Genomic DNA, 26557 nt, shown 5'->3' with positions numbered 1-26557 from the left:
ATACTATTTCACATCCTCTAATAACAGACGTTTTTGAGGTCACATACATTCTATCCATAAGGTGCTGACCTAATACTATTGATATAATTTAACATCCCTACAAATGCTGTTTATGACTGTTAGACAGACAAGTCAGGGGGAGGGGCCAACAAGTGCTCTCAAGTAATTTATACTACTTTACAAAGGAAAGAAAATCTTCATATGTGGCCCAAATGTCGACGTTCTTTGAAGGCGGCATTTGAGACAAGGCATAAGCTGGACTCGGCTTCTCCTTTCTTGGCTATGTATGAAATAGTTTACTATAGCTAAGTATGTGCAAAGATGTGTCCAGGTTGATTGATAAATCTATGATTGCTTGGCTCTTAGGAGGAACTAACTTCAGCACGGTGTTCAGATCAGTGGTGATGGAAAGCACTGTCAAATCACAGGTGACCTATGCTGACCCTGTAGGGTTTTCAAGGCAAGAGACATTCATTGCCTGCTTCTGCATCATGACCCTGTTCTTCCTTTGTGGTCTCCCTTGGTGGGTTGACCCTGCTTAGGCTTTTAAGATCTGATGAGATCAAACTATCCTGGGCTATCTAGAACAGGGTATTTATATTAATAGAGCTTCCTTTTTAAATTAAACATTTGGGTACTTGTGTTTGCAGAAGCAGATATTCAATGAACTAGAAGCTAGGATTTTTTTTTCTTTCCAAAGCAAATATAAAATTTACTATTCTACATTTCTGATATTTTGTGGTGTGCTGCTGCCTGAGCACATAATGTCAGGAACTGACAGTATACCATCCTCTTATTTTTAGTGCCCATCACCTCTTTACTCTCTTCCCTTTACAACTCCTTTTGTGCCCAGAAAAATAAGGTGATATGAAAATGCTCTCAAGAGGAATATTAACCCAACCAATGAGTTGCTGAGCTGTATAAAAGTGCAAGCTGCAGTTTCCTTTCTAAACCACTTACATAGCAGAGACAGTTGTTTCTGGATGTTTGGCATCCAGTGTGGGCTGGTTATATGGTTGGGTGTTCCTGCCTAGAAAGGAACTGAAAATGTAGTATATATTTCTCTCTACACAGAGACACAATAACCTTTTTATGAGGCTTATATGTGCCTTTGAGCATATTATTGTGCTTGTTCCATGTAAGAATATAGCATACAATGCAGAAGAAGAATAAAATGTCCAGTGTAACAAAAATTTTTACAGATTTAATGCTCTACCTTCACATTTGTCCAGTAGCACTTTAAAGACTAACAATATTTCCAGGGTATGAACTTTGAAAGTCAAAGCTCCCTTTGTTCTTTGGAGAAGGGAATTTTGACTCTTAGAAGATTATATATTGGTCCTTAAGGGGCTACAGGGTTCAAATCCTTCTCTTCTACTGCAGACCAGTGTGGCTGCCCACCTGAAACCATATTCCCATTGTATATTAATCTCTGGATTCCTATGACTCTCAACAATAAAGTCGAACTTATTCCAGACAATGGTTATTTGTGTGGCTCAGTTGGTATCCACTGGGTCCAGTCAGCCACCTTATTGTCTTATTCTTTGTTATAAATCTGTTATAGATTATACTTGGTTCAGGTGAATAAAATGGCTATTTCTATAACCTATGAAAATGTGTATTTCCATGGTATATTCTAATAGTGACAGAGTAAACCCCTCTATAAATATGAACTGAATGGATATCAGACATATATCTCACAACTCCAGAAAATAGTCATGTAATATAATTGCCTCCAAAGACCACTGTGAGACTGAGAAGATATTCTCCAATAAATTGACATAAATAAGAATGTCTCTGGCTCTGTGATGCTCAGTTTACCCCTAAGATACATCCTGCCAACTGAAAGGTTCCTTGCAAAGAAAATTGTCCTTAAGAACTAGCATAAATTGATAACCCCACTTCACATATGAAAAATGAACTTCTTCTGGGAGAAAATGTAGCCGTTAAAAACTACTTTTTTTTATAACTGAAGGTATTTGTTTGTTTGTAAGGAACATGATGGTTAAATAGGCTCAGAGTAGAAATATTCTTTGTGCAAAAAATAAATGAGGTTAATAAAGGATTTCTCAATGTGGGTTTTGTTTTTTGGTGATACATCAGACCTTTTCTTGGTAGTGTGAAGTACCACACTACCAATTTACCATTTAGAAAGGAAGCACAGCATTAATCCAATATTAGAAGACTATTCATCTGCAGATGCAAACATGAACTTAACATGAGGAAAATGAAGAGGTTTTGAAGCTGGGTCTCTGGAGTTGTTACTTCCCGCCTATGCCTTTAGGCACCAGCTAGCACAGCTGCAGCTAATATAAAGAGTCACTCGTGTAGCAGTAAAGCAGCCAACGGGAATGGAGGCAGTTTGAGTAATTGAATTGCTGTAGAGAGAAATGTTGGTGAAGCCTGGGGTTTATTACTGCTAGGAGCTGGGGAGAATCTAGGCAGTCTGAGATGAAGCGTTCATGTAGCCTCAGGAATAAAAGGCCTCATTCTCAAGACATGTACAAGTAGAGACATTTTCTCATTTAGGTTAGATTTCCTTTCCAAGTTCAAATATGTAAAGTGTTCTTTAAACCAACAATAAAGTCAAACTTTCTAATAACTTGGTTATTTTAATGGATTTTCTGGTGTGTTGTGTGTTCCAGGAATAGTTCATTATTATTCTAAGCTGTTCTCTGCAACTTAGTTAAGACAATACAATAATAATAACTACTTTAGACATTTGAGTTTTCAAGGACATCTGTCTCACACAAAGCAAATGGTTAGTCTCATTTCAGTCAATTCTTGATATAAGCTTCCTTTCTTCACCCAAAAATAAAAAGAGACTATACTTATAACTGCTTGTTTCAAAGTTCTCCAGAATGAAAGGCTATTATAAAGTGTATTATTTGGTAAACAACAGTTAAGATATCCTGGAGCATAATAATAACATGACCCTTTCTATTTTAATTAATAGATTTCAGGGAAAATCTGCGTATGTTTATAAATTTTCAGAGAGAATAATAATGCAGCTGGAAAGTTCTAACAGTATGAATGAATTAAACAACAACTTTGAAGTTAATTTCACTATTGTTTAGATATCATGAAGGAAAGGGTTCTGAGTTCTGCTCTGGTGGTTTATGTGGTTGCGATATTCTGCAGCCATTCTAGGCTGGGATAGCATCACAAGAAAGCAGTTCATGTGCAGCTAGGACTGGTTCTGAGAAAAAGACCAGGCCAGCACCCATATGGCACTGGGGATAATCCCCTCTGCCACATGATGTTGGTGGTGGCCCATCCTCATTCCAGGCCTGGCATACTTTAAGGCCTCAGTTGCCCATGGCAAGGCATTCCCGGGTCTGCCACAGGGGCCAATGAGGCCTATCTGGCTGCAGGCCCGTGTAGACAAGGAAGAGTGGCTCCTCCCCTTCGTACAGTGTCCCAGATGGGACAGAAAATGCCCCACTCAGCTCTGCAGCACTTTGTGGTGCAGAACAGGGCATTTTTAAAATTTGCACAAAGGTGGGATTGTGTTATAATGCAATCCCCCCTTTATGTAAAAAAAATCCCCCCTCCAAGTGATGGAAGTGTTCTGCCCTAACCAGGGTGTGCCACCCAAAAATGTCCTCCATGGGGACACAGGAAGTGTCATAGGACATGGCTCCACTGCGAACTCGCAGCAGTGGCTCGGTGCAGCTGCCACTATGTGGAATCGATATAGGTGACTGTCAGCTGTTGTTTCAAATTTTATTTTAAATGGCCAATAAATATTTAAATTTAGTATTCTAATGGGTTAGTCTGAGGCTTGGCAGCAGGGTAATGTTTTTTTTAATTGATGTGCCTCCACAAAGGGATATGAATACAGACATGATGTCCGTAGTCCCGCCCCAGAGAGCACACCAGAAGAGGCAGAGGAGGCAAAGACAGCACCCCACCATGCTGCTGCTGGAGGACTAGCCAGCTGTCACCCCACCCCTGGGGGCCTTGCCAGTGACTGCCATGCTGCACCTGAGGCCAAGACAGCAGCTTCACCACTCCCAGGGGCCCAGCCAGTGGCTGCTCTGCCAACAAAGCTGAGGCATTGGCTGTGACGTACCTGGGGGCCAAGCCAGCACTTGTACAAGCAGTGGGGACCAAGGTAGCAGCCATGTCACTGCCAAAGCAGTGGTCGTGCCGCCTCTGGGGGCCCAGCTGGCACCTGCACCAGCAGTGAGTGCTGAGGCAGTGGTGTAAGCAGTTACACCAAGGGTAAGCAGATAAACAGGAGAGGGGAGGGGGGAGTCTATGTGTATGTGTGTTTGCAAGGGAGGGAGGGGTCCCGGACCAAGTAGCCTCAGAGCAGGTATGTGTTCCACATGCCCTCTAAGAGTCAGACTGTCAGTAAACAAAAGAAATTGGCTATATTTCATTTTAATCTTCTGGCTCTTCATATATAGGGCTTCACTGGTAAGTATAAAGTGATTTAAACTGGTGCAATATAAGGGATGTGCCCAGGTTTATTTTTGGTTGATGTCAGTTCATTTTGTTTTTTGTAATTATTTTATTGTTACTATTACTGATTACTATTTACTAATTTTCATTTATTATAATGTAAAACGCATTCTGAGCTTTGAGTTCAGTCATACCTTTAAGACCAAAAAAGGTTTGTTCAAGGTATAAGCTTTTTTGTGCAAGCACACTGATTCAGATAACCTTATACCTTGAATAAAGCTTTGTTGGCCCTAATGGTACCACTGGACAAACATTGTTCTGCTTCATAAGACCCCACTTCCTGGCAGCCAATAGCAATGCTTCCCATCCACCGTCCCTGTTTTTGGTCTCTACTTCTAGGGGTCCACATTATAAGGTTCCTTGCTTCCTGCTATCTATGTTCTGTCATACCTGGTGCTCTCAGCATGTGCAGAGCTGTTTGGGCAGGCAGTCTGAATCTGCACACCAGACTGCCTGGAATGGGGGCCTCTTTAAGAGGCTGGACACATGCTCAGTAAGGCCTGCCCTGGCTGGGGTGGCCTGGTTGTGTTGCCAATGTAGAGGCTGGCGCCCACTCACACCCAACATCTGCTGCCCCCCAGAGTGGTTCCAAGATGGCTAGAGTGCAATGTGCTACTTGCTGATTGAGAGTGCACCTCGGCTGCAAGGGAGGCCTCAATTTGCTTAATAATAATAATATCAAATAACAAATGTACTCAGTCTTGATAAGTTTATCCATCCTTGCTATTGAGGAAAATTCTCATTTTTAATGTGTTTTAGTAGCTCTTATAATTTTTATCTTAATCCTGGACACAGAGTCTTTGCTGAAAAGGCTGTGTTATAAAACCTGTCCCATAAGGATACCTACACTCTTCATGTTTACACTAGGCTGAGATTATTCCATAATTATCAGCAAGAAGACAAATCTTGAGACCTACATCTGATTTTTTTAAACAACTCTGGTGAATATATCGTTTTTAATGGGAAAAAAAACTTATGTTTGTGTGGGGAGGTACTAGTTTTGCATTTACAAATATAGTTAGCATTAAGAAAAGGCTAAAGAGAATGATTTTCCAATGACTTTTACCTCAGAATTTTGAGTAGAACTTGGAAGTGTAGAACCCTGGAAGGACTGGAATCTATTTGTACTCCTGGACCAGCAAAGTGTAAGAACTCAGATACAATGCAAAACAGTATCAACAACAATAAAACCTCTTCACACTTTATCTTCTTATCTTTCATTGTCTCAGCTATCTGGCTATTTGTTTGTTTTTCTTGGAATCAGTGACAGAATTATGTTAACACAGAGGGGACTTCACCGCGGTGCCACGGACTGAATAAAACCCTAAGGGCTGGTGGGGAGGAGTTAGGGCGGGCTCTGTCCAGGATAAAAATTCGGAGGAGCGAATCAGGAGCCGCGAAGCTCCTCTGAGTGGCAATCCAGGGCCAAGTGCAAAGCGCGCCTCCCTGTTGGACACTTGGCCCGTCTCCTGGACCCCGGACCCCGCACCACACACTCCACTTCTCCCGAGCCGCCATCCTGCACGGATGGCCGCCAGGGAGGAGGCTCGCCCCACCCCGCTGGCCGCGGGGAAAATTATTTTCCCTCCGCCTAGTGACTGCCCTTCCCTGCATTCTACGCCTCCCCGGCTGCCGCCACCCGCACCCTTCCCACCCCCACCACGAACGTCCGTCCCCGCCCGCGCCTTCCCTACAACCTTGCCGCTCGCTGCTTCTCCACTTCTCTTCGGCCTTTGCTGCCGCCGCCGCGGCCAGCCCTCGCGCTCCGATGCCGTTCGTGGTCCGCAGCCACACGGCCACAACCGCCCCGCCCAGTCCTCGCCGGCCGGCACCAAAATGGCCACTGCCACCCGGAAAACCCCCTGCACCCGCTCATACGCCTGCCGCGAGCCCAGCCATCCCCACCCAGCCCGAAAATCGCCGCCGCCACTCGCCAACCCCCCTGGAGCCACTCAGACGCCCACCGCAAGCCGAGCCGTCACCACCCACGCACCCAGCCCTCGCAGCCCGCCCCGAGAATGGCTGCCGTCACCCGGACACCACCGTGCAGCCACTCACACGGCGTCAAGCCGCCGCCCGAGGGAGCCCCCGGCAGTCGCGCGGAGTGCAGCTGCCGGGGGATCCTTGCCCGGCAGCCTGACGCGGCTGAAAGACCACCGGCAAGTCGCCCGACCCAGCAGCCCACAAACGCAAACTTAGCTGAGATGTGGGCGGCGGCGACGCGATCGACGGCGGCGCCGTGATTGGTGGCGCCGGAAGAGCCGCCATCACTGGAGGAAGCGGCGCTGCGATCGCAGGCGGCGCCCGCCCAGCGAACGGCGGTGCCCGGCCCGCGATTGGCGGAGGGGCCATGCTTCGCCGTGCCCAGCCGCAGCAGCAACTCACCTGCCAGCGCCACCAGCCGCCGAGAAATCGCCGAGGAGACGCAGCACGCCGAAAAGCCACCGAGGAGCCACGTCAGGAGCCGACGAAGAGCAGCCAGCGGAAGCCGCGGAGGTGCCGCCGAGGAGACGCCGCAGCCCAGCGCGCCGAGGAGCCCAACCCGCCCAACCCACAGCCCAACCCGCCAAGGAGCCGCCGAGGAGCCGCCGCCCGCCTCCTCTTTCTGGTAGCCTTCCGTCCCTCGTTCTGGCCCCCGCCTGCTAGAGCCCATTGTATTCTTTATACAATGGGCTTTTTTACTAGTCATGAAATAAAATAGGATGTTATCATGGAAAAATGAAAAGTTATCAAATGTGGATTTTGATCCACAAAATAAGCCCGTATACTGAAAACTAACTTAAAAAAAAAAACATATTTGAGCTGCTTGCAGTAGTCTAGATGACTTATCTAAACAAAATCTTACTCCATTAGCTCTACTAGCATATGAAATAAAATAGATTTGGTTATGTAATATAATAGTAACAATAACCAGAGAGGATTGCATTACAAAAAGAAATGTGTGTATTTCTCGAGATGCTCAGTGCCAGTGACTGAAGGCAACTGTGGACAAAATGCAAGTTTGCTAAAGTATTTTGCTTTACTCTCTTTACCCAGAAAATTTGAAGTGACTTTTCCAAGTGCTAAATTTCTATTGAGATGTAATCCAAGATGAAAGAAAAAAACAATTTAGGCCTTGGACATAAAATTGATTAGTGAATTTTGGGTTGAAAATAAATAATTATGTATGTCTAAAATGTAATGTGAAACTAGCACATTTGGACTGTAATTTGTAATTGTTCCCCCCCATTTTATAATAATACTTACAATGTTTCAAGTTATGAGTATCAATTCTGTATTTATAACATTTTTTGCTTCACTGATCCTAACATACACTACTATTGCTTAGCAGCCTGTATTACTTATATTTCTAGTAATTTTGTGTTGAGTCACACGTATAACTGTTTTTTAAAGTGTTTCTGTACCTGGCTTGGAGCTGTATATTAATAAATCTACAATGTTTATAGCAAAAGTATCTTTAAACCAGTATGTTAGTAAATTCTCATACATACTAAAGGCATGAGTGCAATATTCTATCTGCCCTGTTTTGGTTCCAGAGCCAGGGATTTTTTGGCCTTTGCCCGAGCCCAGTAGAATGGCCAACTGAATGAAATCAGAGCCCTGTGGGACCTTAAATAGTTATGTAGGGCTTGTAAAAGGATGTGTTCCACTAGGCCCATGGTTGAGGTCAATATTACATCTGGAAGCACTGGCCTCCTTGTCAGATATCCACCATATGAAATACAAACTACATGTCATCAGTTGAAAGGTCTTATGACCTTCCCTCTGCCCTTACTGCAGGAGAGAGAAAATTGAGCAATCAGTAATCAGCGCTGATCTTAATAGTTCAATAATTTAACATTTTTAATTAATTTAATTGCTTTGTACTGTACTTTAAATTTGTTATCATCATAACAATCATCTTCATCATCGTCATCGTCATCATCTCTGTATTGAGTTTCATTGTAATATGCCCCCAGACTCTGGGGTGGGAAATAAATATAAATATATACATGCAGTTGGCAATGATGTTATGCCCATATACTATCCAACCTTTCATCTCTATTATATAATTGTTGTCTCCTGACCTTTCTTCCTCATAATAAATGCAATGTCACTCTTTCTTCCAGTCTTGTTTTCCAGGTTAATACAGACACCCATGACAAGATATCTGTTGCCATTTTAATGCATTCACGCATAATCTCCATTATTACTTGGACAACCCAGTAAACCCTTAGTTGGATAGTCAAGAGCCGCAAAGCTGCTGTCCACGTGGACTGGTGCTGACATTTCTCGCCCGGCTGCAAGAGCCTCTCCATCTAAACCCAGGGAAATGGCGACAAATGGAACAAAGGTTGCTGATGGGCAAATCTCCACAGAACTCAGTGATGCCTCAATCACCAATGACAAACCTAAAACTCTGGTAGTGAAGGTGCAGAAGAAAAAGGGAGACATTCCAGACAGAGACACCTGGAAGGGAAGATTTGACTTTCTTATGTCCTGTGTGGGTTATGCAATTGGCTTAGGGAATGTGTGGCGGTTTCCATACCTTTGTGGAAAAAATGGAGGAGGTACATGGCTCAATTTATATTTGTCTTTTGAATAGAGTAAAATGCAGGCATTTCCGTTGAAATGTATGCTTATGTTAAGCTCATACTGTCAACTACTAATACAGCACAAAGAGAAACTTATGATAAAAGCGTAACGCTCCTAGCTTAGGTCTACAAAAATACATGGAGCTGATGCATGGCAAGTTGCTTCTGTCTTGGTGCTAATGGAAGGTCAGAAAAAGCTGGCAATCCACTTCTGATTGTGCAGGTGAACTCTGACGTTATCGCAATATAGAGTGAATTCACATGTTCTAGGCACTGGAGATGCTCATATGGGCTACTCTTTTTACCATTTGGCTTGCCCTGTGTTGATGAAGATAGCCAGCTTAGACTACCATACTCTGGGAGCAGCTGCTTTTCATGGTTGCAGAGAAATGTGCTTTGAGGGAGAATGTAAAGGGAAAATTGATGATAAGGAGAAAAGAGAAAAGTCATCATACAGCAGAAGCCATCTCTCCTTTATTTAGTAAGATTGGTATTACTTCAGAAAAAGGAAAACTTCCTACAGTGGCCAGGGAAAAAATCTACTTTCAGGCAGGTGGCTGCTAAATGTTGTGCCTTTGTATACCAAGTATGTCCAAAGATAATTAGTGGCCAAAAAAGGGATTCAATTACTTAAAAATAAATCCAGTGTATTTATACTGTTTTCATACTTTTAAAATGTTTTTTATTCTATTAATAATCTACTCATGTAATTATGTTCTGGCTAAATGCTGTATCAAATTAAAAAAAATACTAGAAACCACAAAGTTAGTAATAGAAGAATGGAATAAAATGTATATTTTAATATTCCAACATGTTTTGATGTTTAATTCTAACAGAGAGACAGAGACAGAGTCAGAGAGAGATATGCTAGGAATTATATGTTAATTTCATTCACTACTTAAAAAAATGCTTCAGGTTGAAATTATTGCTCTGTAAAACACAGTAAAATGTTTGATTTTTGATTGCTTCTTTTCTATATCCTTTTCAGGGGCCTTTCTGATTCCATATTTCCTTACTTTAATTTTTGCTGGAGTTCCCCTGTTCCTCTTGGAATGTTCTCTAGGGCAATACACATCAATAGGGGGCCTTGGAGTTTGGAAGCTTGCTCCAATGTTCAAAGGTACAGTATAAAGTTAAATCAATTGCTATTATTTCTGTAGTAAATTTGCAGATTCAGGTCATGCTCTATATGTTAAATTCAGTCTAAAAATAAATTTCAAGAATAGTATTTGTTTGCCCTCCTGGCACTGAACCTTCAAGCCTATTCACCTCCCTGCCTTCCAGTTCTTCCTACCATTATTCTACTTTACTTTACTGATGATATTTTATAGTACTGAAGCTAGTGGTTCACTGGTTCCTACTACTCCCATGGGTTTTGTTTGGTTTCTACATTTTCTGCAGACAGTGCCTAGTTCAATGCTACAAATTTAGCCAGTTAGTAAAATTACAAACCTGTCACTCAGAAGTTTACAATTTGTATGTGTTTCTTATTTTTTATGATTTGTGAAAAATAATATTGGTTTTTATATCTTGGATTCTAAGTATCAGAACAAGATTTATTTTCTTCAGCTATGAACATCTTTAGAGGAAGTGTTGAAAATACAACATATATTATCAAATTTCATATAGTATAACTCTCAGGCATTAAAACTGGACTAGCAATGTCACAGTGCTCCAGAGAAACCAATGACTTTCCCCCTTTGATCAAAATATTACTCCTTGTAAAATCCAGGGAAAGAAATTGTACACATCTGTGAATAAGTACTTGCAGCTTGTCACTTTTAAGGTTCAAAATTCCTCTTCTGTTCCTTCCAACAAATATCAAGTTGTCAAAATATTTTGAAGTCTCTTAGTTTTCTCTCCTTCCTTTCTGGATCTGGCTGATTTGTGGGGGCATGGCATGACTTCCTCAAGCAAGGAGAGAACTGATCCTTTCCTCGAGGTAACAGATCATTTCAGACAAAGTTTCATAATCATTATGGGTTGGATTCTGGGGGTCCTTCTTCAAAGTAAGGAGCCTTACTCAGGAAGAAATCTTTTCTTATCACTTTGTAGAACAGCAAAGTAACATCCAACACAACTAATGATATAGTACTTGTTCAGGGTATGTTGAAATGTTATCTTATTCAACTCCACTATAAGCTAAGCACTCTTGAGTATTTCCATTTTGAAGTGATAAACAGTGACTTGCCAAGATTGCCTGTGCATTCATGGCCAAGCAGAAATCTGGGATCATATTTCTCACCTTTTAATCTATTTAGGCTTTCTTTTCATTTACATCTCTTACACATTTGCAAAGTTTTGATGCATCTTCCTCAGCATGTCTATCTCAAATGCTTTCCTACTGTAGGATGTCTTAAGTGTTTAACTAGATATGGTGGCACTCCTGTGCCTAGCATAGGTGTATGCTGTCATTTTAAGACTGGAGGTTTTTTCTTTCAAAAATGCCATGGGGTCCTGATCCTGAAAGCCAGCCTGATGGTATGCCAGTTGGGCAAAGACCAGGCAGCCTTCCTCTAGCTGACAAGGCTTGAAAACAGCTGGGGGAGGGGGAGACAAGGAGCCCCAGCAGCAGTGAAGGTGAGGGTCAGTGTTTGCTAGGGACAAGGGAACAGCCAAGGATGGAGATGGGGATACCTCTATCAGTGCCTTCAGGGTTTCTGTCTCCCTCCCATGCCCCATTTTCAAACCATCTCTGCATGGAGAAGATCACCTGAGTTTCTACTCAGTTGTGGCACTGTCAGTTTGTCTTTCAAGACTGGGCTGCTATGGTGTTTTTGAAAGAAGAAATTTCCAGTCTTAAAACAGTGGCATGTCCCCATAGCAAACATGGAATGCTGTCATACCCAGTTGAGCTCAAAGATTTCAGGGCACTTAGGAGTATATCCATGAGCAGCTATTTTCTAAAGATCTACCTTTTTATTTTGCCCAACAATCAGTTTTCAGTGGGAGCTATAATTTTATTACATATATTTCTTTCTCTCTCCCCCCCCCCTCTTTCTTCCCTTCTTGTGATGAATGTGACATCTAACTCTTCGGAACCCAAACAAAACAATAAGCAGAAGATGTAATGTTACATATAATTGTTTAATCTTATTAAGAAGGTTTGTCTGGGTTGTTATCCCATCTAGTGAACTTTACTATATAAGGAATGACTGAGGTGATTAGACTTCAGTTTATAAGTGTAATATGCAAAACCACAACTTAATCTTAGCCTGCATGAGGTTAAACATTTCCAAAAGTCTTTTTTTGGATTTTATAATCTGAAGCTTTTGTGATAAGCATCCAGGAAAACTGTAAAACTATCCATTTCCCCCTTATCCTTCAGGTGTGGGATTAGCTGCTGCGGTCCTTTCTTTCTGGCTAAATATTTACTACATCGTGATTATTTCCTGGGCCATATATTACTTATACAACTCTTTTACCACAGTAAGTATTTTTTTTCTGCTCATATTACAAATTTCAAGATAGCTGGAAATGATGAACTGAGTTAATATTAAGAATGCCTTGGTAGATTTGTTTCCACATTAATTTACTCAGGCAGATACAGATATTTTTCTGCCTGATTTCTGAACTGCCAGACTTTTCTGTGGTTTACAGTGGATCTATTCAAATTGAATAGTGAGTTTTATTTCATATGAAATTGGGATAGGATTTTTGTTTTGAATCCATTAGAGACATGGTAGCAAAATCCTAGCAGAAATGTAATGTTTTATCATAACCAAAATCCTGGTACTGACCTTTATACGGAAAAAGAAAAGTACATATTCTTACACCATAATGTGCATGGGGCAACAAAGCCTTTTCCTGAGCAGTAGTTGAGTTGACCTGGAGGAAAATAAAGTTGACAGATCCAGAGGTAGGAGAAGAAATAAACAAATGTTTGATTGTATAGCTCTGTCTTACGCATATTCACTTGGATGAAAATCCCACTGAAGTCAGCTCTCCATCTCTTGTACTGGAGAGCATGTGTAGTGAAGCTAAGACAGTGTTTCCGAGATGTCTGATAGCTAAGATCCAAACTGCGAGGTTCCGTGGCAAATGCTTCAAATGTAGATCTGCCCAATCATATTTAAAGCAGGAACGATTGATGGAAAGCAGTATATGGGGATGTAGATAAATGCATGTTCAATGTAGCCCATTTCCTGAAGCCCTTTTCCGAAGACTGATATTATTTCAGCTGACGGAAAAGCATCTGGGATGAGGTCTGTGGATAAAATAATAAGATGTGGAGTAGGATTTAGTGTCGATCCCATCTTTGTCACTTTAAATTTAGTGCTATAGCATGCTTTTTTAAAATTCTGATCTTATATGTATCCCCATGTGTATTTAATTTATTATTTATAATTAGATATTATTAGTATCTCTGAGAAAATGAGGTGCACCCTACCAGTTCTTACAGGATCCCCACTGCAACACTGCATGAGATACCATGAGTGCCTGGATAAGGCAAAAGGAAAATGTGTGTGTGTGTGGGGGGGGATTTATTATTTATTCATTTTACAAAAAGCCCCCAAGACTCATCTAAAGGGGGCCATTGCAGCTGTGGGGAAGGAATGCTGACAGGGACCTGGCTGGCCTTTTTAGTGAGAAGGTGGGGAAGCCTCTTTGTTCAGTTGTCCATGAGAATTTACAAAATCCATGCGTGATGCCACTTGTCACACATCTGCTGGGTTCCACCACCAGGGTGCCTTTCTGAAGCACAACTTTAACAATGGCCCCATGGTTTGCACAAACAGGAGAGAGATGACATCACAAGTGGGAGAATCATCAAACATAATATAAAGAGAAATAACTGAAAAGGTGAAAGGGAAAAAATCAGCACAGCAGATGATCCTAGTTGCTGAGAGAATGTATAGACTGTTCATGGACAAGTTATCTATCTGGCCAGTTTTGAAAATGAGATATGGAATCAATATCTATACATTAATAATCAAGTCAGCTAAATCTAAGGATACTTAAATTTGGTGACTGGAGCTGTGAATGAGCAAATTTAATCTTTCTAAAACCCTGAAAAACACCCTATGTTTGCAGAAAAACATGACATCTAAATAAAGAAATGTGGAGGGGGGGAACCCAAATAATAAAAAGAGTATCTGTAGCTTTAAGCAAGGGATTCCTTCAGTGATGGCTACTCGGCAACCACAGTATTCCAAGGTTGATTCTGTCAGTAGAAAAGATTCAAATGGGTAGCCGTTTTGGTCTGAAGTGGCACAATAAAATCAAGTCCAGTGGCACCTTTAAGACCAACAAAGATTTATTCAAGGCGTGAGCTTTCGAGTGCAAGCACTCTTCCTCAGACTATGAACTGCACCTCCAACAAAGGCCATGCCCACCAGGGAAGGAAGCTCCTGTGTGAAATGGGAGACTTGGGCTCAATGCCAGTATATTTGGGACTTACCCTGATGTATTTCTGTTTATCTGCTGCTTAGCTGGTTCAGATGCTAGTTCAAAGGTGGGCTTTGCCTTCTGGAAAATGTCTCCCTTCTAGGCATTGTCATTCCAGAAGATCTGTGGACCCACATGGAGATTGGAAACCTAAAATAAAAGAAGAAAGCAGGAAAAGGAGAAAAGGGAAAGAAGAAGTGGGGAATGAGGCACTTCCCACAAATCCTTGCAGGGTTCCACTTATTATCTTATTAACCATGATAGTTAGTAATAGAACCTATATTACATAGTGAGCATATGCCAGCCGCTAGAAATAACCAACAGCAGATGATACAAATATGAAGGACATTTGATCTCACATTGTGAAGGTTGATTTAATGCCAAGTGTGAACATTCAATTTTATGTTAATAATAATAATTTTTGAAGGAAAAATAAATAAAACCTTTTGATCATAAAATATGCATTGCATAAGAAAGGAGCCAGTGGAAATTTAATTTTTTGTATATGCTGTTCCTCTGATTTAGCTCTTGATCTGCTAGTTTTTCATTCCCTTCTATCTCAGTTTCTCCAGCACTTTTGCATGCCAACCAATATGTTTCTTCTGACCAACCAACTTTTATAGTCCAATCCTAAGTAGAGTTGTACCTTTCTAATTCTATTGAAGTCAATGGACTTAGGAGTGCACTGTCAGGTGTACACATTTTGCTTCTCCAGGACATGGCCATAAAGTGTTATTTGACTCATACCGAAGGCCAACAATATCCTTCAGTGTTCATCAGAGAAAAAAGTACAAAATGGGCTATATTCTATTTATACTGCATGCTAACAGTAATACCTCCAGTGTGCAGAGTGCTTTGCTTCCTTTTTCATTCCTCCTCACACAAACCTGTGAGAATGAGTCACTGATATTCCCATTTTTACAGATGTGGAACTGAGGCTGTTTAGTGACTTGCCCAAGGCCACCTGGTGAGTCTATGGCTGAGCTGAAATTTGAATCCATTTCCCTGGGGCCATGGCTGAGCTCCAAAGATAATACAAAGAAGTATTAATTCCATGCACAGAAGAAATACAGTCTAAGCTGTTACTTGTTTGTATAATGAATTCTGGCTTAAAGACTTCTGAGGTATTTAAGATAAGTGTATATTGGAAAGGATTATGAATAAGATAGAGAAAAGGGGTTGGAATCAGATGGTCAGAGGACAGCTAAGCACAATAGCTACACATATATGTAAAAGAATGGTCCCTATTGGATGGATTCAAATGGGTAGCTGTGTGGGTCTGAAGTAGCACAATAAAATCAGAGTCCAGTAGCACCTTTAAGACCAACAAAGGTTTATTCAGGGCATGAGCTTTCGAGTGCAAGCGCTCTTCGTCAGACTATGATCTTCTTACATGACAGGGAATATATAGCAAAATCAAACATCTATTGGATGTTTATGATTAAACAAGAAAATATCCTGTTTGCCTGACTTGAAACATCCAACCTATATCATTTTAGATTTCTATTATTTTAGGAGATATCCTTGTAAATGCAGGCTTTTGATAGTGGGGGGAGGTGTTTAATTGGCAGAGTTAAATTCAGCTAAACCATTCTACAGTTGTGTGGAACATTTTCACGTGAACCATGTGGAAAAACATGTGATCATGCACTGAAATACGTGAAATGACTTTATTTTCAATCATTGCTAGAAAAGCAAACTTGATGTATGCACTGTTTACTTTTGAAACACTGATAGTTTATTTTTTTCTCCCACAATTCTCCTCCCCCTAATTAGAATCTTCCCTGGAGACACTGTGGAAACACCTGGAACACAGAACGCTGCTTCTCAAACTACAGCATAGCAAATACCACCAACATGACAAGTGCCGTGATGGAATTTTGGGAGTAAGCTTAGCAGAATATTTTTCTCATTCTGGTGAATATATATTGTTAGAATCACAATAGATACCAACCCCCGCTAAATTATTTATATCTTTATGCTTTGATTTCAGACGCAACATGCATCAAATGACTGATGGTCTTGAAAAGCCAGGTCAAATCCGTTGGCCATTAGCAATAACACTAGCAATTGCTTGGGTTTTGGTGTATTTCTGCATCTGGAAGGGGGTAGGCTGGACTGGAAAGGTAAGAGTCCCTTTTTAAAATCTAGCTATGACAGTCTTCCCTTTTGAAAACCATGCAGCATTCTAAAAATTCATCTATTGAGAAACGTCTTTCCATAAACTATTAAGTGAATGCAATAGGACCGAATCAGAAGACAGTGCAAACAACTGTTGACGGAAGTTATACGGTAAACAATGAAGAAAGTAGAATTGCAAAAGGTGAAGAAGATGTAGTAAAAACTGGATGCTACAAAAATTTTAAATAAAAAGACTAGGTGAGAGGAAGCAGGTGTCCTAGCCCCTGATCTTAAGTCTGATCTCACATGATATTAAGACGTCAAGAACACAACCCACTTAAAACCATTTCTAAATAGTGTGCAAGCTTTCAAGATCCCCAGAGTTTATAAGAGCAGGCACAGTACTGGTGTCAAGTTGCAATCTGGCCTTCTGGGAGCAAGAAGTAACAAATGTTTTCTTTCTATTGTAAAATCAAAGAACAGCAAGAGTCCTTATATTTCTCTATCACCAGGAAAATAGATTCAGGTGTGCAGACATGTTGGTCTGAAGCAGCAAAACGAAATTTAGAATCCAGTGGCAAAGACCAACAAAAGTTTTATTTAAAGTATAAGCTTTCATGTGCATGCACACTTCATCAGTTCCATTCTTTACCAATTGACACATTTGTCTAATAGAATAGCAGAAAAACTAGGCATAAAAGATGGCTTAATAGAAGAACTGGACATATACTAGTGAGTTACAAATTCTGAATTCATGTCTTTATTTATTACACTTTTATACTGCCCTTCCTAAGGGCTCAGGGCAGTTTACACAATAAAAAGTAAAGGTAAAGGTAAAGGTATCTCCTGTGCAAGCACTGAGTCATGCCTGACCCTTGGGGTGACGCCCTCTAGCATTTTCATGGCAGACTCAATAAGGGGTAGTTTGCCAGTGCTTTCCCCAGTCATTACCGTTTACCCCCCAGCAAGCTGGGTACTCATTTTACCGACCTCGGAAGGATGGAAGGCTGAGTCAACCTTGAGCCGGCTGCTGGGATCAAACTCTCAGCCTCATGGTCAGAGCTTCAGAACTGGTGAGAGCCAGTTTGGTGTAGTGGTTAGGAGTGCGGACTTCTAATCTGGTATGCCAGGTTCGATTCTGCGCTCCCCCACATGCAACCAGCTGTGTGACCTTGGGCTCGCCACAGCATTGATAAAACTGTTCTGACCGGGCAGTGATATCAGGGCTCTCTCAGCCTCACCCACCCCACAGGGTGTCTGTTGTGGGGAGAGGAATGGGAAGGCGACTGTAAGCCGCTTTGAGCCTCCTTCGGGTAGGGAAAAGCGGCGTATAAGAAGCAACTCTTCTTCTTCTTCTTCATACAGCATGTACCACTCTGCACCACAAGAGGCTCTTTCATAAAAAAACATAATAGATAAATATAATAAAGTACAATATAATTGAACCTGGTTATTTTTTAAAGTTTACGTTGATTAAAAGCATTTCATATGACACGATCCCTCAGAGATAGGAGCATACTACTTACCTCAGCAATGGTGGAGTGGGTAAATGCTAGGGCAAAGTGTAACAATGGTAATTTGGCATTACTAGGTGTTCTTGTTTATGTGCATACATCATGAATGCATAGGGAGGCCAGGTTCATTGGTCAACTGTGGGCCTCAACGATAGGCCCAGTGGAAGAACTCTGTTTTGCAGGTCCCATGGAACTATTTCATGTCCCACAGAGCTCTGATCTCATTTGGAAGAGTGTTCCACCAGACCAGAGCCAGGGCAGAGAAGGCCCTGGCTCTGGCTGAAGCCAGCTTTACTTCTCTGTATTTGAGAAGGATGAGCAGAATACTGTCACATCCACACAGATTTTAGATTTTTATAGAATTATAAAATTATAAACTGGATTTAGTTGCTGTTGTACTCCATAAACCCAATGTTAATGTTTAAATCAGAGAAAACTCAGTATGACCATTTATGTATCTTTGTATTAGGTGGTATACTTCTCTGCCACTTATCCATATGTCATGTTGCTTATCTTGTTCTTCCGTGGAGTGACATTACCTGGAGCAAAAGAAGGCATTTTATTTTATGTAACTCCTAATTTCGCCAAGCTCTCAGACTCTGAGGTAAGCATTCCAGCTCTGTAACTTAAATAGCCATACTATTTTGTTTACTTCCATTATTTTATAATTAGTAAGCAACAGGACCCTTTGTTTATTTAAAATTATATCAATTAATTGTTTGGTTTTTATCATTAGGTTTGGCTGGATGCTGCTACACAGATCTTTTTCTCCTATGGTCTGGGTCTTGGTTCATTGATTGCTCTAGGAAGCTACAACCCTTTCAACAACAATGTTTACAGGTGAAGTGATTATAATTCACTATTTACTTACTATCCTAGACACTATAGATATCATATAGAAAGTCTAGTCTAAATTAATACAGGCAGACAGAGTCTTCAAAGAGTCTGATTCAAAGATGTTGTGATACTGTATTGAAACTATACAATGTTATAGATTATTATAATGTTCCATGTAAAGTTACATAATGTTCCGTGTAAACCATCCAGAGCTGTAAAGAATGGGCAGTGTAAAAATCCAAATAAATAATAAATAAAGATCTTCTCAGTTATATAGAGCTACAAAGATTGCCCAAGTTCCTGACAATTAGAACAGCTCCTCAGTGGAACAGGCTTCCTTGGGAGGTGGTGGGTTCTCCTTCCTTGGAGGTTTTTAAGCAGAGAAATGCTGATTCTGTCCCGCGTCTTAAGCTTCAAATATATGATTTCCCCATTATTATTTTCTCTTTTTTTTAGGGATTCCATCATAGTATGCTGCATAAACTCATGTACAAGCATGTTTGCTGGTTTTGTTATCTTCTCTATTGTTGGATTCATGGCTCATGTCACTAAGCGTGACATCCAAGAAGTTGCAGCATCAGGTTTGTTTCCTCTTAAGTTACATGCATTATTGTTTGCAAAGCCAACAGATGAGAGGCAATGTGGAGTTATGGTTAAAGACTAGGATCAGGAAGTCTTGGGTTCAGATCTTTGCTCAGCCAAAAAGCTCAACTGTGAACTAAATAACTCTCAGGGAAGGTAGTTAGATCCTGTAATTAAAGTGTGATTAAGACAGAGACAATAATGCCATCAGAAATAGAGATCAACATATATAAATGTTGAATAAGAACAACTCTGAAGGGAAGTAAAGTCCTACTGTTACCCACTGACTCATATACTACACATCTTTCTAGCTCATGGTTTTTCAACTGGAGTTTTGCAAAAACCTAGAGTTTTGTGCCCCCTCCCCCTCCGGGGGTTCATGAGATTGTTGAGGGGAAAATAATTTTAAAATATTTTTATTTATTTTTTTAAAAAATCTTCATATGTGGTCATGCTAACACACCCTCCTTCACAAAATGGCCTAAAGGGGTGGGAAGGGGAAGTGCCTTAGTCAGATATATCCTTGCTGGCTGAGGCATGGCACATGGAGCAACTGGGTAAGTTTTTAACTTACTCTTAAGGTGGGGTTGATAAGGCCTTCTCTGCTAGAGTGGTGGCCCTTTTCAAGGTTTCCCAAGGGGGTGGGAGCAACAGGAGCAGGATTGGGCCTTTGCCACTGTGACACTAGCCCTTTTGGAGGCTTTCCAGGGTGTGGGGGTGAGGGGGGAGTCATTGGGCCTTTGCCCCTGTGGTGGCGGCCCTTTTGGAAACTTTCTGGGGGTGGGGGTGGGGCCACCATGACAGCCAATCAGTTTAAATTATTCAAGGAATCTGAGCCAATGGCTTGCCACCATGGCCAGCCCCATTGTTCTCTGTATGTATATATGTTGGGGTTTTCAGGGGGGGGGGTTTAGCAGAGTGAAGTCTTGATACTTTCTGTATCATGTACTCCCATGATTAAAGAGCTGCAACGATTCCAGTGTCATATGGTCCGTGAACCCACATATTTAACAGGGCTGAGGGGGAGCAATTGTGCCTTTGGGCTTTTACTGCTTTGCTGTTGAGCCTTTTGGAGGGTGAGATGGGGGGGGGGGACACAATCGCTTACTTTGCTGCCCAGGATCATGCAGCACCTTTGTGTGTTGATGGACAAGAGTCCCTGTTGTGAATGTGTTTGCATGGAGAGAACAGTTGCCATATCAAGACGAGAAACTCCTGGAAATTTGGAAATGGCTCTTGGGGAGTATAGGGACTTTGGTGGGGTACATTGCCAGGGTGTCTAGCCTCCAGGAAATTGATCCCTGTAGTCTAGATATGAACTGTCATTCCAGGGGATTCCCAGGTCCCACTTGGAGGCTCACATTCCTCAGCGAGAGCTACTATACCTGAATGCAGTGCAAGAACTATGCACAGCCTGCACAAGGATTCCTTTCTTCCCAGGTTTCCCCTTGCCCTGGAAGCCATTTAGGACCCTGAGAAAATATATTCTCAGGTCTTACTAGGATTGCCAACCTCCTGGTGGTGCCTGGAAATCTCCCAAAGTTACAAGTGATCTACAGATCACACAGATCTTTTTCCCTGAGAAGAAATGCTGCTTTGCAAGGTGGGCTTTAAAATAGCTGAGATGAATGTATCCTTGTTTTGTTCAGGCAAGTTTTGCTATTTAGCATACTGCACACACAAAAATGAAACTTTTTATTTCACAAGCGTTTTATTTTATTAGTGATGATGCCATGCAAACTTTAAAAATGTAACTTCCAAGGGCATGGCAGGGAGGCATGGTCTGATGACATCATATCCAGGGTTTCTCAAAGCCTGAAGAATGTTTCAGGGGTTTCTCAACAGTAAAAAGATTGAGAAACCCTGTTCTAGCTATATACCATCTATATACCATCTGCCTAACTATTAATGTTTTTGTTTCCTGACTGCAAGCAACTTGTCAATTAAAAGGCTAATTTCAAAGGATTATATATTACTGAAAAATATTAATGTTGAACAGAATGGGCTATTTCCTGTTAAACCTGTTCTTTATGCCTTCTATAATGAACTATTTAAGTCAATTATGTTTCATCAATTATAATGTTGATTAAAAGATAATACTGATATATTTAATTTATGTATTTATTTATTATTGCATTTTTAGCCCACCACTCTCAGAAGACTTGTGGCGGGTAACAGATACAGATAAAAACCCCATTAAAATTCCATTAAAACCCCACTAGAACAGCACAAATTGTTGGCATAAAACCTCATCCCCCCTCCAACTTATCTAGATCAGCCATATGCCTCAGGTTACAGGCTCGTCTGGTGTTACAGTGTAGCCTGAGGAGGGCCCCTGTTCCCTACTCTGACATCAACCAAAGACTTGGTAGAAGAGTTCCATTTTACAGGCCCTGCAGAACTTTGAAAGCTCTATCAGGGCCCTCAGCTCTCCTGGGAGCTTATTCCACCAGGTTGGGGCCAGGATCAAAAATGCCCTTGCCCAGTTGAGACCAGGCGCACCTCTCTAGGGCCAGGGACCACCAGCAGATTAGCATACAGGGGGGCATGAGATAAGTGGACCCTCAGATAGGTAGGGCCCAAGCCTCAGGTGCCCTTAAAGGTGAAAATCAGAACCTTGAACCTGATCTGGGCTGCAACTGACAACCAATGCAGCTGCCTCAGCACAGGCTGGATATGGGCCCGACAAGATGAACCTGCGTTCTGCACCACCTACAGTTTCTGGGTCAAGGACAAGGAAAGCCCCATGTAGAGCGAGTTGCAGAGTCTAGAGGTGACCATTACATCAATTACTGCGTCCAAGCAGTCTGGAGACACTTGAGGTGCTAGTAGCCTCAACTGGTGAAGATGGAAAAATGCCATGCAGGCTACTCCCATGATCTGGGCCTCCATTAGTAAAGGGGCATCTAATTTCACTCGCAGAATCCTGGCCGAGGGCAAGATGTTAAGATGCTCCCCCATCCAAGGTGGGTAGGCCCACTTCCTGACCCACCACCTTTCTGACTAATTTCCCTGCAGCACACAGCTACTATACCAATTCCCTCTCAGCTGCTGTTGTCCAATGAGAGCACTTAGCTACCTGTCACTCAAGGTCCCTCTCTGTTAGTGTGGATTTTTAATTCTTCACTTATGGATATATATCAGGTCTTGTACAGAAGTACTTGGGACCTTAATCTTTTAGTACTGTCCTTCACAACTATCCATATAGTTCTGTTTTCTCTCTCTTTTTTTTTTGCTATTAACCAATGCAATAAGATATGCAAATTATAATAAAAGACTGCAGCAAATGTGTAATATTAAATAAGATACTCCATTTTGCATTAATCTATACATTTTACCCCTGTCATCAGGTCCTGGCCTTGCATTTTTAGCCTATCCAGAAGCAGTGACTCAACTACCCTTCTCTCCATTGTGGGCAGTACTGTTCTTTTCCATGCTGCTTATGCTTGGAATAGACAGCCAGGTAACACAAATACAACTGTTGATGTTGTTTTGGGGGGAAATGTTATGGAAGACAAAAATGTGCTTCTTTAGAAATACTTCAGGTCTGTTATTTTCTCAACCTCAGGTGGATTAACAGCAGGTGTCCCTCTAAGAAGCTGCACATCAGACACACAGGGTGCATACACAGATAGCATGCCAAAGGTTGTTAATTATCAGAATTAACCATAAAGGCATCACAGACCTGCTATTACTCAATCTCTGGTGGTTAACCACCATGTCTCTCAGTTGGATGCTGATAGCATTCACCTACTTGACTGAGTTATGACAGGTCTGTGATGGCCTTATGGCTCATTTTGATAATGAATGAGGTTAACTAGTTACATAACTCCTGAGCAGTTGGCCTCCAACTTCTTAGAGGACTAGTGGTGTTCAGCCACCCAAGGCTGAGCAATATTAGGGCCGTAATGCCAACTCATTATCAGTCTATCAACACATGATTGCACAATGTAAATTGTAATGAAGCAGATCAAAACATATTAGCATTTCAATTATTTTATGCTGTAGACAGGCTGTTGTTTCCAAAGTTTTGCCATTTATTTCAGTAATACTATTTACTATATTTTTATATTATTAATTATTTTAATTGCTGTTGTAATTACCATCCAGGTTCAAGTCTTTGTGGCAAATGAGTGGTAGAAACATCTATAAATAAAAAACTAAGTTTCCAAAGTTAAAGAAATGTGAAAATACCTGAGTTTAATCATTTAATTCCAAATATATTGAAAACAATTGTTCCTCAAGACGTCAGCAACTATCTACTGGACATGCAGTCCTGTAGCACATAATCAAAATCAAATCGCTTAGGGAAGCTATTATAACTATGTGTGTGTGTGTGTGTGTGTGTGTGTGTGTATAAATGCTACAGGAGGTCTTAAATGAAAAGTGATAGGAAGTTATTGCCATCATTTATAAAGTGTCATATTCTGTCCCCCGGACTCCTCTAGAAAGTTGGTTTCAGCTTAAACACTCCTCCTTGGTTGCACTTCGTCATTGCTTTGATGCCCTGTGTTTTACAACCTGTCTGTTTGTAGCTTCCTTCCTCCCTGCCGAGAACCCTCCCCCCTTTATCTCCTAGTCTGCTAAATGCCCTTGGATCACAGGGAAGCGCCAAAATGTCAGTTGCCACACCTCAGAACAGAGACTAGTTATCTCTCACTTTTCATGCCCTTAGATCAAAGGCCTCTCCATGTGAACCTATTATCCCGCCAAAGCCCCCCAAACCCTATATAAGATCTTAGCACCCATTGTTCAGTGTCTCTATCAAGATTCCTGTTCTCCACGTTACTATGTGTCCTGTACTGCTTGGTGAATCTCTCCATTAAAGACTTTGTTTTCCCACTCCTCGGAGTCCTTTGGATTTCTGTCAGATGGTGTGAGCCAGGTGCAGTAGACTCTTTGCTTTGTGACATAAAGTGGAGGAGGATACTGCTTGTGCAAAGATTAAAATAAGACTAATACCTTTGTTGCCTTAGCCATCTTTGCTTAATTTGTAATTCCCTTGGAGAAAAGGGGACTCTGGATTTAACAAATGTACATTTTTTCCAGTCAGAGAAGAAATGCCACTTTTCCTATTACAGGGTTGTTACAGTAAACATTTGCTGTCCTTACTTAAATGCATAGATATCATGTCTTGTACAAAAGGAAACAAGTATAATTTATATACTTCATTTATTATATACTGCATACTAATCCACAGGATTCTCGTGGCAGGCCTATACTCTCAGTATTCTCTCCTTTTGCATGAAGGAGCATCCTCCCATTAGTATACTAGGGACATGTTGGATTTAAAATGATTTTTGAAGCAGCCAGAAGGACAGTGACTGGAGACTTGAAACGGGGCCCATCTACAGGCATATGAGATGATTTGTGATAGCTGCAAAGAAAGTATTATTCTCTGCCACCATCTGAATCTTACCCTGGGGAATTTTTCAATGTTAGTGTTTACCTCTAAAATCCTTCACACCCTGGGACCAACAGACCTAAAGGACCATCTCTCCCATAAACAAGTGCAGCAGCTGTGTTCAGCACAGAAGTTCCTTTTGGTCATTGTGGTGCTTTGGTCATTGCTATATTGTTATGTCACCTGTTTGGAGAACTTTTCCGTGGTTACTCAGATGTCTTGCAGTTTTGTAGGGCTTCTAAACAGAATTCTGTAGAGCAGCTTTTGGTTCCTCCTTCATGGCTGTTTTGAAAGACTGTTTGTCTCTACTGGGTTTCATTCAAAAATATTTTTGCTGGCTATTTTAATTCAATTGTTCTTTGTGATGCATTACTGAAGTGTGTGCACAGTCTTGGCTGGAACCTCCTAGAATTAAATGTTGTGTGTGCCAGCTCTACCTAGTCAGCAAGGATCCAGTGGGCAGGGTAGTACCTTTCACATATTATTATTATTATTATTATTATTATCTTTCGATTTATTGCCCGCCACTGCCTTACGGCTTGTGGCGGGTTACAACATTTTAAAACCCCCAATAAAATCCATTAAAAACCCTCAGCAACAATTACAATATAACATTATCGGTTAGCAAGCTAACCTGGCAAGATAGGCTAATCAACCTCCCCCTCCTACTACAAGCAGGTGGAGAGGGGATACTGATGGTACTAATCCCCAATTTCAATCCCAGGTCCCGGGTCCCGGGTCCCTGGGGGGGCATAGATGTTAGCCTCATCCTCAACCATAAACCTGGCGGAAGAGCTCCGTCTTGCAGGCCCTGCGGAATGATGGAAGATCTCGCAGGGCCCGCAGCTCTCCCGGGAGCTCATTCCACCAGGTAGGGGCCAGGATCGAAAAGGCCCTGGCCCTGGTTGAGGCCAGGCGTGCTTCCCTGGGGCCGGGAACGACCAGCAGATTTTCTCCCGCAGAACGTAAGGCTCTGCGGGGGGCATAGGGCGATAGGCGGTCCCTCAGGTATGTGGGTCCCAACTCGCGTAAAGCCTTGAAGGTTAAAACCAAAACCTTGAACCGGATCCGGGCAGCAATTGGCAACCAGTGCAGCTGCCTCAGCACTGGCTGAATGTGAGCCCTCCAAGGTGTACCAGTGAGGACCCTGGCAGCTGCGTTTTGCACTAGCTGGAGTTTCCGGACCAAGGACAAGGGAAGGCCCGCGTAGAGCGAGTTACAGAAATCTATTCTGGAGGTGACCGTAGCATGGATCACTGTGGCTAGGTGTTCGGGGGACAGGTAGGGCGCTAGTAGTCGGGCCTGGCGAAGCTGGAAAAATGCCTGGCCCGCTACTCTTTTGACCTGCGCCTCCAAGGTCAGGGAGGCGTCAATGATCACACCCAAATTCCTGGCCTGGGACGCGATGGTAAGGTGCGTCCCTCCCAGGGTGGGTAAACGCGCTTCCTGTTCCCGCCCCCTACGTCCCAACCCCAGGACCTCCGTCTTGGAGGGGTTGAGTTTCAGGCGACTCTGCTCGAACCATTCTGTCACCGCTTCCAAACATCTGGCAAATGGTTCCGGGGGAGAGTCCGGGCAGCCGTCCATGAGGAGATAGAGCTGGGCGTCATCAGCGTACTGGTGGCAACCCAGCCCAAAACTCCGCACCAGCTGGGCCAGAGGGCGCA

At 42.0% G+C, this 26557-nt stretch overlaps 1 protein-coding gene across 1 annotated transcript in view; it reads left to right on the top strand.

The window, feature by feature from the left end:
- Window positions 1–26557, top strand: part of SLC6A1 (solute carrier family 6 member 1) — a 118407-nt gene that overhangs the window by 68513 nt on the left and 23337 nt on the right. The window contains exons 2-10 of the mRNA XM_077325694.1: window positions 8580–9020; window positions 10033–10164; window positions 12373–12473; window positions 16209–16318; window positions 16426–16558; window positions 18537–18671; window positions 18804–18907; window positions 19361–19485; window positions 22837–22949. Of these exons, the coding sequence (XP_077181809.1) occupies window positions 8783–9020; window positions 10033–10164; window positions 12373–12473; window positions 16209–16318; window positions 16426–16558; window positions 18537–18671; window positions 18804–18907; window positions 19361–19485; window positions 22837–22949 (1191 nt within the window). The 5' untranslated portion in view covers window positions 8580–8782. The remainder of the gene's footprint in view (window positions 1–8579; window positions 9021–10032; window positions 10165–12372; window positions 12474–16208; window positions 16319–16425; window positions 16559–18536; window positions 18672–18803; window positions 18908–19360; window positions 19486–22836; window positions 22950–26557) is intronic.

The sequence above is a fragment of the Paroedura picta genome, chromosome 3 (assembly GCF_049243985.1).
Source record: "Paroedura picta isolate Pp20150507F chromosome 3, Ppicta_v3.0, whole genome shotgun sequence".
In the NCBI taxonomy this organism is placed as follows: Eukaryota; Metazoa; Chordata; class Lepidosauria; order Squamata; family Gekkonidae; genus Paroedura; species Paroedura picta.
This window is presented reverse-complemented; position numbering and strand designations above follow the sequence as displayed.